The 13,345-nt window shown below is 38.0% G+C and overlaps 1 protein-coding gene across 2 annotated transcripts in view; it reads left to right on the top strand.

Moving 5' to 3' along the window:
• The window catches only part of myo1d (myosin 1D), a 567,195-nt gene that overhangs the window by 401,002 nt on the left and 152,848 nt on the right, over positions 1-13,345 (top strand). For both annotated transcript variants that reach the window (XM_059955714.1, XM_059955715.1), the window contains exon 20: positions 10,034-10,147. In XM_059955714.1, the coding sequence (XP_059811697.1) occupies positions 10,034-10,147 (114 nt within the window). The remainder of the gene's footprint in view (positions 1-10,033; positions 10,148-13,345) is intronic.

Here is a 13,345-nt window from a genome sequence, read left to right on the forward strand (position 1 = left end):
GAGATGATTATTAAATATGACATGAACAAAAACATCCTTGCTCCTCTCAAGAGTGGTGTTGTGGTATCCTTTCCAACCTTGAGAGAAGATTAGTCAGAGTTTAATGTGCAGGAGGTGCCACTTACCACATTGCAGTATAGTCCAGTTTCAAACTGAAGACTGCTTTTCCTCTCTGCAATAATATCTGAGCAACAACCTTCTGACCAAAGGGATGCTAGTGCTACTGCTAAGTGGTAATTGAGCTGAAAAAGACCTAAAGTGCTCAAATAATCTTACGTTGCAGAGAAAATGTACAGAGATAAATATTAGCCAGAATGCTAGCTTGAAGTACCTTGCTGTACTTTCAATAATTAATTTAGAAATGTAGGAGAGAAAAGAATTTAGCCTAAGGAAATTATCCTAGTGGGAGGCATTGTGCTCATGGTAGCTGCCTGAGTCCACAGCTTCTGGTGGATAATGGTTGCCAATTACACCTGAAATGGAGGTGGAAAATTGAGGAAGAGAGTCTGAGATCACATGAGGACTAGAACAGGGTAAAACAAGCAGTGATAAAACTTTTTGGTTTGGTTAAGGATTATGAAGCAGAACCATTACAGTCATTAGTATTCCAGAAGAAGAGAGGAATGGGACATGACAACATTTAAAAAAGAAATATTTCATGTAGCCAACAAAGAGATGGGCTTGGACCTTTATATGCCTTTGTGACTACAGCCCTTAACTGGAATCAAGAAATCAATGTGATAGCATTGAAGCAAACAAATGAAGGAATTAGACTGATGGATGTAGAATAATTGTGTTTTGTTCAAGCAAAATAAGATTCTGGATATGAGGGATATTGAGAGTTAAAGAAAAAGGGAAAAAAAGACAGGTTCCAGGTCTAGAGAACTAAAGATCTGTGAGGCCCACAAAGAGTATAAAAATGTGCAGGTAACGCTTACAAACTATAATAATAATAATAATAATAATAATGCAATACAACTGATGAATATGAAACGTAAGTATCAGGAATATCAGCAAGCAAAGAAATTAGATCATAGTGCAATAAAGAGAAAATATTCGATGGAATTTACTTAAAGGCTTAAGAAAATCTGCCAAACAGAGCTCAATAGTAAAAATATAATGAAGGCAATAAACACTTGCACTATACCCATATTAACATATTCTTTTGGCATAATATCTTGGTCTGAAGCCGATCTGGAAAATTTACAAAGAAAATAACAACTGAAATAGCAAATTTTAGGAAATATATCCTCAGCCATTAAAATCAGTTAGCACCTCTGTCAATCCAGAAAGCCCATAACCTTTGTCAAAGTTGGAGACCAACCACATAGAGGAGATCACCAGCAGGCTTGCTCATCATGCCATCTGACTGGCATTCATTGCATCATCATCATTGACTCCAGACCTGGTCATTCTGTCAGAAACCATGAAGCATGTGATCATGTTAAAACTGACAGTGCCTTGGGAAGACCGGATTGAGGAGCCGTTTGAGCATAAGAAAGCCAAATACTTGGAGCTGGTAGAGCAGTGCCAGAAACAGGTGAAGTGCATGATGTGCATATCGAGGTGGCATGTAGAGGTTTTGCTGGAAGCACGCTCTGTAGAACCTACTCTCTCTCCTTGGCATTACAGGGCTGTAAAGAAAAGAGCCACCAGGACTGTCACAGAGTCTACTGAGTGAGCCTCCAGATAGCTATGGATTAAGAGGTGTGACCCATGAGCCAATGCTGGTGGGACTAAAGCCGGGCTCATTAACCCTGGCTGGGTCACCTGGGTGAAAGTGGCTGTTGTTGAAAGACTCGAAACACTGATGATGTGTCCCACTGCATCCTAGTATGTATCTCAGCATGTACTCTACATTCAAACACACTTAGATTAACACTACCAAGGACAGAAAGAGGAAGAGGAATAACAGATATTTAAAAAAAAATACACAACAATCGGATAAAACTTCTAAGGACATACTTTTGTCATCGAAAACAGGATTCAACATTCCATGCAAGCATAGGCAATTCTGATAAGAAGTATGCACCACTAAACTTAAACAAAAGCACAACCCAGAAAAGTGAAGAAATTATCACTACTGAAGAAAAGGTTAACGAATGGAAGAGCGTGACCCTCCATGGAAGACTCCATCTCCATGATCTGAGCAGACTAGATGTTAGCAAGGAAGCGTCGAACACCAGGCTCAGAGTTGGAGACCTCTTCACAAAAACAAAAGGATTTCTTGTGGCAATACAGGACCAGGTGGTTAAAACAAAAAAATATCAAAAATACAGAAAAAAAGACCAACAGATTGAAAATCATAAAAGCAGGAAATGCCAAGAGAAACCAGAAACTATCCAACACATTACGGGATCCTGCAACAGTTCAACTCAATTTGATTATTTACACAAACACAATCAAGGGACAAACATCATTCACCAAAATCTCGCTTTAAAATACAAACTCATAAAAGACACCATACCCTACTATAAATACAATCCTGATCCGGTTTTAGAATCAGAGTCCCACAAATTATATTACCTCTGAAAGTCTAGCAATAGCATTCTGAATGAGTTGAAGTTTGTCAATCAATTGCTTTGGAAAATCGGTAAAAAGGGCATTGCAGAAATCTAGTCTATTTACTATAAAGGTGTGAATTAGTTTCTCAGTATTATTATGTGATAAAAACAGTGACAAGTTTATCTCCTTTGGCTTTGGGACCACCCAAACTATTTCAGTATTACCTTCATTTAGTTTTAGAAAATTATTGTTCATCCATTTGTTTATTGCAGCCATACTAGAAGTCAGAGAAGATGGGGTGTAATCACCATCATGCTCAACTGAGATATACAGTTGTGTGTCATCTGCATAACTGTAGAAATCAGGTTTATGCTCTCTAATTATATCTCCTAAGGGAAGCATGTATAAAGAGAAGAATAGGAGACCAAGACAGCTTCCCTGAGCAATACCAAAAGATGCATCATATCTTTTAGAAAATTGGTCTCCAATACAGACAAAAAAAAAATTCACTAAGATATATGAATAAAACCAATTAAAGGCACTGCCAGAGAGGCCAACCCAGTTCTCAAGGCGATCTAGCAGAATGTTATAATCAGTTGTGTCAAAGGCAGCACTTAGATCTAGATTAATTAGAACTGAGGCTCTGTTTGCTTCAGTGCTGAGCCTAAAGTTGCTGATGATTTTGGTCAGGGCTGTCTCCATGCTGTGGTTTGCTCTAAAACCTGACTAAATCCTTTCTATAATATTGTTCTCATTCAGAACAGTCTTCGCAGAGAAGGCAGGAAATAAAATTATTTTGTTTGGGTGCCCACTGAAAGATATGGACATTGTAAGCTGAATGGCCTGTTTCCCTGCTTTATTGATATGATTCTAAACTGTGAAGGACTCTCAAGCTGTTCTGGTGTCATAGAGGCGAGAGAGATCTCTGGTGAATGTGAGTAAGTTGGACCAGGACACTAGAAATTTTTGAAGCAGTGGTGGGTTACAGATATATACACCAAGGTCAATGACTTTATGCTGAGCGAGACTTGCCTCTAGAGTAAGCAGTAGAATCCAGAAGGGACTGATGTGAGGAGAATAAAATAGGAATTGTGTGAACGAGCATTTGAGTACTAGAACAGATCTGGCAGGCCTAAGAACCTGATTCTGATATCATACAAATTGTGCCATTTAAAGTTCATAGAGTAAGTTTGAACTACTGGTAAAAGAACGGCTAAAGAATTATAAGCTTTATGTTTCCATACCTCAAAGATTTGCAATTCATTTTTTCTAAAGCTGTTTTGAGGCATGTGACATACCATAGCAAAAGATGTGCTAATTAACAGCCTAATTTTGTGCTGCACTGCATGGAGATAAATGACAGATGTCCTCCACTGCACTATCCAGAGCTTCACAGTGACATGCAGCTCATCAGCAGAGGAAGTGCATTACTGGCCTTCAGCTAATACCTAGATTGTGGGTAGATGCTAAAGACATATACCACCAAGCTTGGTACCTCTAGCTATTTGGCACTGAGACACCACCGGCAACTGTACAGGGGCACTGCCATCTGACCATTTATGATGCTAATAGAGATGAGTTCAGAAAAAAAAAACTTGTGAATAATACATGTCATCTTTTCCCAAAATATGTATCTAAAATTGTCAAATGTTATTGTAAAAGAACTTCATCTTTTGTGAGCTAATCTAAAATATGTGAATGAATGTTTATGCAGTCTTGAAGCATAACAGCAGATGAGGAAAGAGTATATCCAGTTGTGCAATTTTAGAAACAAAGGTTGTTTAATGTAAATAGTACATCATTCAAAGTTTTTAAGTCTCCCAAGTGAGTATTAATTGATATGACAATATGCAGGACTATACTGGATAACAGCTGGAATATTTGTTATATGGAGTAATAGAACAAAAATTACTAAATAGATGCATTACTAAGTAAATATGTGAGTCCTCTGCAAATTTTCAAGCTAGGTTTTCACATGTGCATACAATTCAAAGATAAACCAGTTAAAATTTCAAGGTACTTTAGCACTTTATGTCATTACCTAAGAGGACATTGGTAGATTCAAGATACAGATCGATAGCTGTTTGGATACTTAAACAATTAAGGGGTACAAGGTCAGTGCAGGAAGGTGATGCTAAGGCACAATATTGATCATATTGAAAGCTGGAGCAGGCACAAAAGGCCCACATTTGCTTTTGTGTTTGCTCCAAGTTTGTGATGTCACTTCTGCATTACACTATAATAATTATTATAAATAATTCATTAAAATACATTAGACCTCTACCTCTACCTGACTTTAAAGGCATAAATGATATTTGTACATATTTTCCAAAAGTCCTCTTTTCTATATTTTGTAAATTTTAATTAATTTTTTAAATGATACATTTTCCAACTGCTTATTTGCAGTATAACCCCAGGTTTTAGTCTTGCTGTGTTATTTCTATCACATTTTCTGATACTGGACATTTCCACTTTTTAGGTCAATTTTGAACATCAGCACTAGATGCTACTGCCACCTATCATATAAATCGTAAAATATAATTTGTACTCAAAGAAAATTAATGTCTAGAATGGATGTTGTGACTTGGGGAATTTCTACCTGTCATTTCTCCTCAGCTAACTGTAGTTTTCTTTTGTTCTGAGAAATCAGTCAGAGAATTGAGGACTTTAATATAGTGTCACAAGGTTCTTCATATCACATGGCATTGTCATTCATTATAGGTATTGCAAAACCTGAACTGAGATCACATCAGAATCGGATCAGATTTTGTATCATTGATATATGACATGAAATGTTTGTGGCAGCAGTACAGTGCAAAGGCATAAAAATCTACAAATTAGAACAGTACAGGCCTTTTGGCCCTGTTGTACCAACTCTTTAACCTACTCCAAGATCAATCTAACCCTTCCCTCCCACATAGCCCTCCATTGTACTTTCATCCATGTGCCTGTCCAAGAGTTTTTTAAATTCCCCCTAATGCATCTGCCTCCACCACCAGTCCAGGCAGCGTATTCCATGCATCTTCCACTCTCTGTGTAAAAAGCCTACCTCTGACATCCCCTTATACTTTCCTTCAAACACATTAAAATTATGCCCCCTATCTTATTTCTCTCCTGGGAAAAAGCCTCTGGGTGTCCACCCTATCTATGCCTCTTTTCATCATGTACACCTCTATCAGGTCACCTCTCCTCATCCTCTCCAAATAGAAAAGGCCTTGCCCACTCACCTATCTTCATAAAACATGTTTTCTAATCCAGGCAGCATCCTCGTAAACCTTCTTTGCACCCTCTCTAACTATTTCACATTCTTACTATAATGAGACAGCCAGCACTGAACACAATACTCCAAGTCACAAGCAAGAGAAAGTCTGCAGATGCTGGAAATCCAAGCAACACACACAAAGTGCAGGAGGAACTCAGCAGGCCAGGCAGTATCAATGGGAAAAATACAGTTGGCCCAAAACATTGACTGTACTTTTTTCCATAGATGCTGCCTGTCCTGCTGAATTCCTCCAGCATTTTGTGTGTGTTGCTCATAATAATCCAAGTGTGCTCTAACCAGAGTTTTATAGAGCTGTAACTTTACCCGCAGCTCTTGAACTCAGTCCCCTGACTAATGAAGGTCAACACATCACTCGTCTTTTTAACCACTCTATCAACTTGCACTGTAACTTTGCAGTATCAGATGGATGTGAAGCCCAATATCCCTCTGTTCTTCCACACTATTAAGAATCCTAGCTCTAACTCTGTATTCTGCTCTCAAGTTTGACCTTCCAAAGTGAATCACTTCACACTTTTACTGATTAAACTCTATCTGCCACTTCTCAGCCCAGCTCTGCATCCTATCAATGAGCCATTGTAACCTACTGAAACCCTCCACACTATCCACAGCACTACCAACCATAGCGTCATCTGCAAATTTACTAACCCACCCTTCCACTTCCACATCTAAATCATTTATAAAAATCACAAACAGATCACTGAGGATCATTGATCACCAACCTCCAACCAGAATACCTTCCATCTATTACCACCCTTTACTTTCTGTGGGCAATCCAATTCTGAATCCACGCAACTAAGTTTCATTGGATCCCAACTTTCCTAATGAGCCTACCATGAGGAACCTTGTCAAATGCCTTACTACAATCCATATATACTACATCCACTGTTCTGCTTCTTTAACAAGTTGTTTTATCACTTCCTTGAAAATACAATCAGGCTCACGAGACATGACCTGCCCTTCATAAAACCATGCTAATTACCCCAAACCAATTATGTTTCTCCAAATGGTCATGAAGCCTGTCTCTAAGAATCCTCTCCAGTAGCTTCCTCACCACTGACATAATAATGTCTATAATTCCCAGGGTTATCCCTATTACCTTCCTTCCCTCTAGGCATGTTACAACTCTCATAGCTCAACTCTGAATTTAAAAATTTTAGATACTCAACAATTGCAGTTTGTGTTAGAGCTGGCCAATTGTCACATAAGAGCAGGTATGTCTTTGGGGATGGGAACAGGATTGGTGTTTCCAACTGATTAAATTGGTGAATCGGTTTATTATTGTCACATGTACCAAGATACAGTGAAAGTCTTGTCTTCATAATGGTTGTACAGATCAATTCGTGACAGCAGTGCATTGAAGGTAGTACATGGTAAAAGAATAATAGTGCAGAATAAAGTGTTACAGTTACAGAAAAAAATGCAGTGTAGGTAGACAGAAAGGCACAGGATCATAATGAGGTAGATTGTGAGGTCAAGAGTCACCTCATTGTATGAGGGAACCTGTCATGCTTTTTTCTCACTCACTGGGCCCCAGGAACTACGTTTCCCTTTCAACTCACCAGGGGTTCAGTTCCCATGTTTCCTTCAGACTCATTGGCCCCCATTTCCCACACTCCTTGTTGTTCATCAAACCCTCAGTTCCCATTTCCTTTTTTCAACTCACTGAGGCCCTGGTCCCATGCTCCTTTCAGACTCACCAGGGCCCTGTTTCTCATGTTCTTCGTAAACTCAGCTTTTTCCTGCCTCGTGCTTCTTTTAAGCTTGCTTGAATTACTGCAAATTTTATTATAATTCTTTGTGAAATCAAAAATGTGCAAAGATATTAATAAAGGAATATTATCTAAAAGTTTGGAAAATCTGCTAGTATAGCAACACCAAACTCCTGAATATGTCAGATCATTGGAGTTTGACTGCATACAGTGGAGTTATTTACTGTGCCTTACTTGCATCAATAGGTGTAAGCCTGGAGGCTGGAAAATATTCCATTGTCATCAGATGACAAGCCAGTGAATACTTATGAGAAGCAGTAAATCACTGTTCTCACTACAAGGAATATGTTCTTTTTGATACTTTTTACCCAATGAAGATGGACTTGTGTGGCAAATGAAAGGAGTTAATTTGAAACTTATTTTGTTTTCCTTTTTACTGGAGATGAGTGACCCAACATGAACCTTGGTTGTTCTTGATGTTAGTCTCATGAATATATGTCACCCTAAGGTAAAATATTGTACATACCAGCAATTTTTCATTAGTCAATATTTGTTTCCTTTATTACCAGCTGACAGTTATATTATGCTTTAACCTATAGAACTCATTGGATATACCAGTGCTTGTAGTCATCACCCAAGTTGCAGGATTCCCTAGAGCTCTGATTGATATACATAAATGAGTAAACTGAGGCTTCCTTGTACATGTTTAGTGGGATTCTACAAAAGATCCCTTCACACTCTTTAAAATAAGTCCAGAAAACATAGAAGCAGAATCAGGCCATTTGGCCTATCGAATCTGCTCTGCCATTCAATCCTAACTAATTTATTTTTCCTTCTCAGCCCATTTTCCTGCTTTCTCCACCTAACTTTATACATCTTTACTAATCAAGAACCTATCAACCTTTGCTTTAAATATACCCAATGACTTGGCCTCCACAGCAGCCTGTGGCAAACATTTCCACAGATTCACCACCCTCTGGCTAAATAAGTTCCTCCTCATCTCTGTTCTAAATGGATATCCTTTCATCACAAGGCTGTGCCCTATAGTCCTAGACTCTCCCACCAATGGAATCATTCTCTCCACATCCACTCTATCCAGGTCTGTATTATTCAGTAGGGTTCAATGAGATCCTCTCTCATCCTTCTAAACTCCAGAGAGTACAAGCCCAGAACTATCAAACACTCCTCATACATTAATTCTTCCATCCCTAGTATCATTCTCATAAGCCTCCTATGGAACCTCTCCAATGCCATCACATTCTTCCTTTGATATGGAGCCCAAAACTGCTCACAATACTCTGAATGTGGTCTAGCCTCATAAAGCATTAGCATTACTTCTTTGCTTTTATAATCTAGTCCTCTTGAAATGGCAGCTAGCATTGTATTACTGTCAACTCAACTCAACTTGCAAGTTAATCTTTTGGGAATCCAGCACTAGAGCTCCCAAGTCCATTTGCACCTCCAATGTCTGAATTCTCTCCCATTTACAGATGGATTGTGCTCAGGGATATACTAATATAATAGCTATGTTAGGATCTTTTTGAAATTGTTGATCTCTGCTAGGTTGAAAGACACTTTGAGAAGATAACTATACTGTAGGTCTTGGTCCTGGAGTTTTTCAGGGAGAAATTAAACCAAAGCTCCTCCTACTCTGAAGTTTGAAACTAAAAGTTTGAACCATGAGACAATTTGAAAAAAAGCAGGGAAAATTTCTTTACTATCCTAGCCATTACCCGACAACCAAATACCTGGTCATTAATGTCATTAGTTTTTCTGATAAATAGCTAAGTGCAATTGGCTGCCACATCCCTCTGTAAAACAAGATTCGCAATTCAAATTTACATAATTGGCTGGAAAATGCTTTTGAAAGTCATGAGACCATGAAGGATTCTATCTAAATCTATTTGTTGTGCTGAAGTCAGAAGGGTAACCCTAGGATTTTCCTGATCTCTGTAGTTCATTGTCATATTTGGAACCTTTGGTGGTTGAAGTGAAAGTTCAGTGTCATCTTTTCTGAGATCAGTAATTGTTTACAAGCTGGTGCTTGTCTGTTTTGATGATGTCCAAGCTGTGCTGCAACAACATTTTATAAAAGATCACAGTTATTCTGTTGAATTCCCCTGGAGTGGATTGCTCACTGCTGATTTTATTGTGTAAAGCAACCTTGGAGGAAGTATTACCAATGAAACAGGGTTTTTTTTTCAAAAGAGGGAAAAATGAAATAATTACCTTTTGTAGGAAACTTTACAAGATAGGGTGTGAAACTCACACAGGATTGAACATGTGAGATCAGCCAGGATCTAGTTAAAGAGTATAGATTTCTAAAGAGCCTGAATAGCTTATTCCTATTTTATTTTAAGAAAACAAAAACTGCTTTAGTGCCATTTTCTAATGAACATTTTGAAGGAAAATCAGCATTGCCATTCACCTTGCAATGATATTCGATTAAGACTTTACAAATTTTTGCATTTTGTTAATTACCTTGTCTTGGGTTGGCTTTGTTATTCAGGCTACATTTTTTTGTGTCTCTCAACAGATAAACCGATTTAATAAATCTGAAGACCGTGCAATTTTCATCACTGACCGACACCTATACAAATTGGATCCACTGAACCAATATAAAGTGATGAAGACAATTCCTTTGTATAATGTAGGTCATAGTCAAAAAAAGTCTGACTTGAACAACTTTATTTAAATTCCATGTTATTTTTCTCCTTCCATCATCTGTTTTCTTAGGTGTAAATGAATAGATATCCTGAGGTTGTGGAAGTGATAATGCCTGAGTGTCTTTTACAATGCTTCCATGGCTTGTGATGTCTATGACAGAGCAACCTGCTGTGATGGTTGTGTCATTTCCATTTTATAACTGTCCACAATTAGATGACAGGAACAGCCTCTGGTGACTTGCTGGTGTATTCACCTTTCGACCTGTGCAAAAATGGAACTGCAGTTAGTTCAGCTCATTTGCCCAGTTCCTTCTTTACCTAACAAGACAGTTGTTTATCATTGTCATTTGGATATTCAACTCAAAAGATGTCATAAGCTGCTGCATGAGTGTCTAGAACTATACTTTTACTAAGCTCCCCTTCTTCAGTCTCCCCACCAAATGAAAAGCTGTCCATACAATTTAGACATAATATTTTCTACTTCACTTGTTAAGACTGACATCAATAAAACATGAGATGAGTCCACTGCCCAAAGCTTTTAAAATTATGTAGTGATGAGTCTATTCCAGATTAACAGCTACATAAACTCCATATATGAATCTTAATTAAAATCCAACAGAATTTTTTTCCAGAATGGATAGTTTTTTTCCCTACAAAAAAAAAACCCTTAAACATAAATATATACTGCTCATTGTTCAAAAATCAGGGTTTCTTTTTCCCCAACCACAATTTGTGAAATGGTGCTAGATCTACCAATTGTTTGTATTAAGTTCATTTTGGAGAAGATATACAATGATATTTGTACCATTATGTGCCCAGGTGTTCATTGGTAAATTCATCTTACTGTTAGAATCGTTCAGTATCAGCATTTCCGTGGTAACCTAGTTTCCATAGCAATCCCCTTGGGGACTACATCAGCTGATGTCTCGCTGTTTGGTGGAACATAGTTGCTGTGAACATAAAGTAATCAGGTTGCTTAACTAGCAAACCTCAATGTGTCTCTCTAAATTAAAGGAGATTGTCAGGCAAGGTCAACCATTTTGCTTGTGTCAAAGTCAGTCACAATAACAGGGCAAATTCCAAATTTACTGTTTGGGGATCTCAATTGCATTTGCTTATTGAAAATTAATCCAGTTTTTGTTTATGTTAATGACCAAATGAGAATTTTTTTAAAAATTCAGCCTGTGTCTAATGACACACCAGGGAAACCTAGTGGTCAAAAATACCCAATAAATTGTAGAGTTCTTAAGGATGTTAGAAGGAAACAAGTTTTTACAGTCCTGCTATCTTCACAGTATAAGTGGTTGTGCTCTGGATGAGGAGTTGAATACTAATAGATCTCTGAATGTTAAAAGTGTACTAACATGCGCTAAAGAATGACAAATTAAAATGGGCTGACTGGGCTGTTGTCTGTACTTCTTTGTCCCATTGCCTTTTATATTTTTTCTTGAACTGAAGATGCCTGCAGTTAGGACCAAATCTGCTTTAATTAGCAATAAAAATGACATCACTTCTCCCTGTACAGAAAACTGGCAGATGTCCACTTTGCTACTGTGCTCTGCAAAGCTGCTGTTAAATCTAAAGAAGAGAGGAAAATAAATAAGATGGAAGTTTGGGAAGGTGACATATGATTGAGATTGCTTCTGTTATGCATTTAATTAACAAAAAAACTTAGCTAAAAGTATTTAGAAGGACTAATGCTCATTTAAAATGTTTAAATGGACTTTAGTTCATCAATTTAAACTGCAAATGGTGTCAAAAAGTTAATGCAGCACAGATATAAGCCCTGGTGTGTCATCTAGTACATGCCAACCACATTTACCACCTGAATAGTTCCAATTTCTTGTATTTGGCCCTTATCCCACCAAGGCCCACCCCTCCAAGTACCTATCTAAGTGCTTCTTAAATGACACTATTGTATCTTCTCAACCATTTCCTGTGACAGCTCATTCCATATGCTCAGCACCCTCTGCACAAAAAAGTTGTCCTTCAGCTCCCTTATAAATCTTTCTCCTATTGCTCTAAATCTATGTCCCCTAATTTTGGACTCCTCTGCCCTGGGGAAAGGACTGTTACCATAAAAATGTGAGAGTATAAACAGACTGATGAATGTTCAAAGTTCAGAAGTTCAAAGTAAATTTATTATCAAAGTACATAAATGTCACCATATACAACCTTGAGATTGGTTTTCTTGCAGGCATACACAGTAGATCCATAATAGAAAATGCAAAAAGACTGAAATAATAATAATAATAAATAAATTAGCAATAAATATTGAGAACATGAAATGAAGAGTCCTTGAAAGTAAGTCCATAAGTTGTGGGAACATTTCAATGATGGGCAGGTGAAGCTGAGTGAAGTTATCTCCTCTGGTTCAAGAGCCTGATGGTAGAGGGGTAATAACTGTTCCTGAACCTGGTGATGTGAGTCCTGAGGCTCCTGTACCTTCTTCCTGAGGGCAGCAGCGAAAAGAGAGCATGTCCTGGGTGGTGGGGGACTCCGATGATTGATGATGCTTTCTTGCAATAACACTTCATGTCGATGTGCTCAATGGTGGGGAGGGTTTTACCTGTGATGGACTGGGCTGTATCCATTATTTTTGTAGGATTTTCCATTCAAGGGCATTGGTGTTTCCATACCAGGCTCTGATGCAGCAAGTCCACCACATATCTATAGAAGTTTGTCAAAGTTTTAGATGCCATGCTGAATCTTTGCAATCTCCAAAGGAGGTAGAGGCTCTGCTGTGCTTTCCTTGGAATTGCACTTGGGTGCTGGGCCCAGGACAGGTCCTCCAAAATGATAACACCAAGGAATTTAATATTGCTGACCCTCTTCACTTCTGACCTTCTGATGAGGACTCGCATATGGACCTCTGGTTTCGTCATCGTGAAAATAGTATTTAAAGTCAATAATAAATGTTTAATTATTCTAAATATTTTCACTCACAAGTATATATCATTTTCCCTTTATTTCATCCAAGATTCTTTGTTTAAAATCTCTAGAAATAAAAATAGATGTTCTCGGTGCAGTAGTAGAAGGAAATGGCTTTTTTATGGCAGAGCAACAAAAAATGTAGGAATGGAAGAATGCTTCCTAATCATTTATCCAGCTGTTTGATTCAACACACTCTCTGTAGTTCAGGATTCAAAGTGCTCAATTGTCCATTGTTGTGACAAGCATGT

The sequence above is a fragment of the Hypanus sabinus genome, chromosome X1 (genome assembly GCF_030144855.1).
Source record: "Hypanus sabinus isolate sHypSab1 chromosome X1, sHypSab1.hap1, whole genome shotgun sequence".
Taxonomy (NCBI): Eukaryota; Metazoa; Chordata; class Chondrichthyes; order Myliobatiformes; family Dasyatidae; genus Hypanus; species Hypanus sabinus.